This window comes from Macaca nemestrina, chromosome 16, assembly GCF_043159975.1.
Source record: "Macaca nemestrina isolate mMacNem1 chromosome 16, mMacNem.hap1, whole genome shotgun sequence".
Taxonomy (NCBI): Eukaryota; Metazoa; Chordata; class Mammalia; order Primates; family Cercopithecidae; genus Macaca; species Macaca nemestrina.
The window spans coordinates 95,448,493-95,453,871 of NC_092140.1; the positions used below are offsets into that span (position 1 = coordinate 95,448,493).

The 5,379-nt window shown below is 50.0% G+C and overlaps 1 protein-coding gene across 5 annotated transcripts in view; it reads right to left on the bottom strand.

The window, feature by feature from the left end:
- Positions 1–5,047, bottom strand: part of LOC105485970 (testis expressed 26) — a 40,977-nt gene extending 35,930 nt beyond the window's left edge. For 2 of the 5 annotated variants that reach the window (XR_011614919.1, XM_024794158.2), the window contains exon 1: positions 4,903–5,047. Coding sequence is in view for 2 of the 5 variants with exons in the window: in XM_024794158.2 (XP_024649926.2) it covers positions 4,903–4,963 (61 nt within the window). In the remaining 3 variants the exon portion in view is untranslated. The remainder of the gene's footprint in view (positions 1–4,902) is intronic. The other 3 variants (XM_011748611.3, XM_024794159.2, XM_024794160.2) reach the window with 3 other exon arrangements.
- Between the last annotated feature and the right edge of the window lie 332 nt (positions 5,048–5,379).

The following is a 5,379-nucleotide window of genomic DNA, read 5'->3' on the forward strand; positions in this document are numbered from 1 at the left end:
TCTACAAGAAATGACGTCATTCTCCAATATTCCTGCTTTAGTGGGCATCACTTTATGCTTGAAAGCATTTTATCCCAATAGCAGAATTCAATGTTCTTTGTTAAAAGAATTACAAGTGTGAACAAGTAAAAGGGAAGAAATTGTGAGGCATGCCACTCGTAAAAGAAGCCTTCTCTAACCTGATTTGAACTTCTGCATTGGACTTCTGGAAGGATTGGGAAGGATATCCTGCACAAAAGCCACACATAACTTCTCCCTCTTTTTTCTAAGGCAAACAACTCTAACAGTCCAGATCACATTTCTACTAGGCTCAGATATGCCTCAAAAAGCCTGGCAGAACAGCACTCCAGGCAGCACCTCCCAAGCAATCATGTGGGCAAGCACGATGTACCTCTCTGTGCTCCCAACTAGGGTCCTATCCCTTCTGAAGATAGTTTGGCAACTGGGGTCACCAATTGCCAGGTGCCTGTATCAGGAGCCTGACGGACAAGAGCAGCATGCCTCACTGTTTCCAGGAACCGAGGCCACGCAAGCCTCCCTCTTCCTGTGTTACATTTGTACAGATCAGGCACTCCCTCCTCTCCCTAATCCTTACCTGCTTGGATGCACACTTTATCTTTGGTACATCTTCCTTTAATTTCATGTTAATGATTTCCCTTACTACAACCCTTTTTGTCAGGGCTGTATTTCCATGCTTTTTACCTCCATTGGCAAAGCTTCTGAAAGTACAGTATGCTATTGGAACTGATCTTCTTCATTAACAGAAATGTTCATTGAGAAATCTGTAATCACAATATTCTGAAAATCTGTTTCTAGTATGTTCTCTGCATATCACTACTTTCTTCTCAGTGTCTCAATGTCTTTTTCTGTAGCTCATATCCATCCTTCCTGTGATTATGTCTTCCTCATTCTTCTCTCATTTTCTGTTCCTCCTGCAAACAAGTCCCCAAGCCCTCCCATGGACCAAGCCCTGTGGGGCACTGGGACATAGAGTCTTGACCTGGCCTTGGAGAAATCACAAGCCAAGAGATGAGCTATGTATCCTATGAGCACAAGTTTAATGTGGTGCTGATGGCCTATGTGTCACAGGGAACATGAAGAGAGTGCAATTATTTTTGCTTGGATGAGAAGATGGTGCAGCAAGGGCAGGCCCAGGGGTCATCATAGCATAGCTGGCACCTGAGCTGTGATTTAATTTAGTAGATGTTTGAAAGAGAAACACAGGACATGAAGTAAAGCAATTTACAGAGGAAGTAGCAGGAGATATGAGAGTCTGAGATGAGACAGAACAAATAGCCCCATGTGAATGGAGCAAAGGGAAAGACGGCTAATGACAGGTCGGCAAAGCATCCTAAAGCCTCATTCTGCTAACCTTGACCACCCACTGGATGTGTTCACCATTAGGAAAATATAAAGCTATAAAAATATTATAAAATAGTAACTAATACGTATATTCTATCATACTTTAAAAAATATTTTCACATACGTTGTTTTATTCCCTCATTTTGTTTTAGGGATTCAAGCTATTGATAAATACAAGTTGTTTGTAATGTGCCACATGGTGACACTACAAAAAAGATAAGTCCATGTCCTAATCCCCAAAACCTGTGACTCTGATCTTATTGGGAAAAGGGGTTTTTGTGCTAGCAATTAAAGATCTTGAGATTAGGAAATCATCCTGGATTATCCTCGTGTACCCTAAATGCAATTAAAAGTGTGCTTATAAGACAGAGGCAGAGACCTGGAGTAATGAGGCCACAAGCTAGTGTTACAGAATCTCTGGCGTGTTGATTTTTCTGGCTGGAAACCTCTGTGCCTGCAATGCCTTTGCCAGCCTTTGCCAGAGTTTTTCTCCCGCATTGAGGTACACAGACAAGTGAAGAGTGAAGAAGAGTTTTAGTGTTAGAACAGCTCGGAGGAAGGAGTAGCTTCTCTCTGTAGGCAGGTCATCCAGTCAGGTGTTCAGCTGTCAGCAGAGAGGAGGCCCTGCAGAGCATAGTCCTCTCCATAGGCAAGTCATTTGGAGGTCTCTGCAGGTCTCTGAAGCTCTCAGCAGAGAGGGTAGCTCCTCTCTGTCAGCAGTGGAAAGGGTACTCCTTCCTTTCTGCAGCTAGTTGCCCCATCATCTCCAGCTATCAGCAGAGAGCATACTCCTCTGCAGACGGTGGTTCCCTTGTCTCTCCCTGCCCTCTTCATTCTCTGGCCATCCTCTTCCCTGCTCTGGCTGAGCCCAGGGTTTTTATGGACTTCAGAGGGAAGAATGTGCATGCTGATTGGTCCATGGGTGGCCATGGGCAGGCCGGAGGAGGCAGCATGAGTCCCCACTCAGGTTCCTGACTGGCAACCTGATCCCCAGTCTTCAGGCCCTCCCTGGTCAGAAGGTGGGGCCTTATTGGGCAACCCAGCCCCTTCCACCCAGGACTCTGCCTGCCTCCAGCTGCCATTCATAGCCCTGGGGTTAGGCCCCAACCCCACTCTGAGATCAGAGCCAGTGGAGAGAGGCCAGGGAGTGCAAGCAGATACCCCTGAGCCTGCAGGGATGAGGGTGGGGTGTGGCCTGGCAGTGGGAGGAGATACCCCTGAGCCTGCAGGGATGGGTGGGTGAGGGTGTCCTTCCTGGGGGGTTCAAGGGTGCAGGCTGCAGAGATGCCCAGGTCCTGTGCCTGGGAGGGCAGCCACAGCTGCACCAGGGAGCTCCCGCCTGACCAACTTGGAAGAGGCAAAGCTCCCGCTTGTCCCTGGCTCCTGTCTGCTTCATGGAGTGGAAGGCCCAGGTCTGCAGCCGTGGGTTCCACAGGGAGGCTCAGAGGCACAGGGAGGCCCAGACCCACAGCGGCAGTTTGAGTGGCTGTAGCCTTGCCCAGGATGACGGGGCTCCTGCCTGCTCCATAGAGCAGGAGGCCTGGGTCTGCAGCTGTGGTTTGGGCAGCTGTAGCGGCACAGGGAGCTCCCATCCCGACTCAGAAGGGGCAACTCCCACGGGCTCCATGGAGTGTTGCAGCCCCAGCTGTGCTTCCCTACTGCAGCCAGCATGATGGCAGCAGCCACTGCCACCACTAGCAGTGCCCATGGCCACCTGAAGCTGGAAGAGGTAAGGACCACTTCTCCCCCAGGGCCTGTGGAGGGAGTGCAGACTTTTCCAGACCTTGATTTCAGGCTCTTGACCTTCAGAGCTGTGAGCAAATACATTTTTGTTGTTTGAATCCACCAGTCTGTGGGAACATACAGCAGCCACAGGAAGCTAATACAGCACCTGAGAGGCCCATCTGTAGTAATTATTCAATAGCAGTTAGTCATCAGTCACCATCAACCTCATCCTATTTTGGACCAAAGCTGGGCAGTGGTGACACATCAAGCCCACCTTTTGGAGGGTGACTCACCCAGCAGTGGGGGATGAAGTGGCACAGACTAGCCATTAGAGGCCCGAACCTGGAGGTAAAGGGGCAAATTCACCCAGAGGAAAAAGAGCTTTGGAGGCAGAATCAAAGAGACCTGGTGATCGAACTGCAGTCTCAAGGAGGCTGCTTTCCCTTCTAAGCTGAGGAGCTAGGACCCTCTTAACTGAACTCTCAAAGTCTGGAAGGTTTGAGGAGGACAAGGAGTGTGGTTTTGCACACGTCAAGTTGGAGGCCCTGCTGCGACACCCACATGGAACTGTCTGGTAGACAGTTAGATATTCTGGTCTGAAAAATTAGGAGGAAAGTCCAAGTCAGGGATAAAGGTAGAGAGCTGTTGGCACCTTTACGCAGCACCTGAAGCCCGGTGGCAGGATGTGGTCACAAAGAGAAGGTAAGCCTAGAAGGATCAATCTTGGAAGACTCTAAGAGTTCCCAGACAAGAAGGCGATGCAATGGGGAGACAGCGGGAGAACAGGGTGGTTAGAAAGGGAAGAGAAGCACCCAAAGGGGTGCCGTCGGGATGCTAGGAGGGGATCCTCCCTCCTTTGTCTCTCCTATTTGCCTTGTCATCATACAGAAACTGAGTGTATTAGCTATTTTCTGCACTAATTAAGTATTTTCATTTTCCACTCTTAATTCACAATGGAATGAATTGGAATGAAAATATGAACTTCACTCATTCTTGTGGGAGCACCATTCTAGGAAATTTGTACTTGAACAATCCCTCAGTGCTCCGCAGCCACTGTGGAATTACAATTACCCAGCTATACAGCAGCAGTGGGCAATTATTGCCACAAGAGACCATGATGGAGCTGACTACTCGGTAATCATGCCACTAGCATCGCAGCCAGAGTGGCTCTCCCTCCACCGACCCAAAAGCCTGAACTGGTGAACCTGCTGCATCTGCGGGTAGAATTAGGATGAAAAGCACTACCTCTGTGAGATACAAAATCTCTGTGGAAGAAAAATCAGTTGGGGTTAGAGGCGGCAGCTGAAGGCCATGGCTCCCAGCCTATGTGACAGCCCAGGGAGGGCCCCGCCTCTGCAGACACCGCTGGGACTGCAGCCAGCAGCCACTCCCTCCCCCACTTTCCTTGCTGTTTCCTAGACCCTGTATGGGGATCGGGACTCATGCAGGACTTGTTCTCTTCTGATCTTCCCGGACTTTTTCTTCTTTGCCTTTGACCCTGTTTTCCTTGGAAAATCACCAGCTCTTCCTTTTTTCCTGTCCCCTCTTAGCCAGGCGTTTCCTTGAGTGTTTAAAACTTAACCCTGCGCCTTTTCGGGAGCGGGGACTTGGCAAAGGGTACGCGAAGGACTGAAAAGGGGCGACGTCATGAATACCCTGTAATTCTCCCTGACTCCCCTTCTTTTCCTCAGTTGAGTGTACTCCTAAGAGCGATGCCACACCCTTAAAGACCTAAGGCCCCTTTTTCTCAACAGGACCCTTTCCCCGGGAAAGCCCCCTCCCCACCCCGCAGACCGGCAGAGTCTGCTGTCTTACTTGGCCGGAGGTTGTGGTGGCAGAGAGAGGGATCCGGAGCCCTGGGCCCGGGCTGTTCCATTCTGCCCGAGGAGGCGGCCACGGGACCCTGGCTCCGGCTGAACTCAGCGCTGCGGGAGCCCCGGGCCGCTTTGTGACTCGTCGCTATGGAGACAAGGGTCGGGTTCCAGGGAGTTCTGCCCTGCCAACGGGTGCTGGCCACGAAGGAGGCTTAACCTGGCCAGCGTGGGAATGGGGTGCAGAGAGCAAAGAAATGTGGCTTTGATCCTATGGACGCCTTACTTTTTACATTATTTGTATAGTTCTTGCAGTGAGCTTTCCCGACCACGGTCTCCTATGTTTCCTAAGAAAAGCAAAAAGGGAAGAGATTGAAGAGAAAGTAGTAGTGTCTGATTTTCAACTGCAAACTTTCATCCATTAGCTTTCAGCTTAAGCAAATGTGGGCAAAGTGGTCACGGATCTTTGCAGTAAGAACGA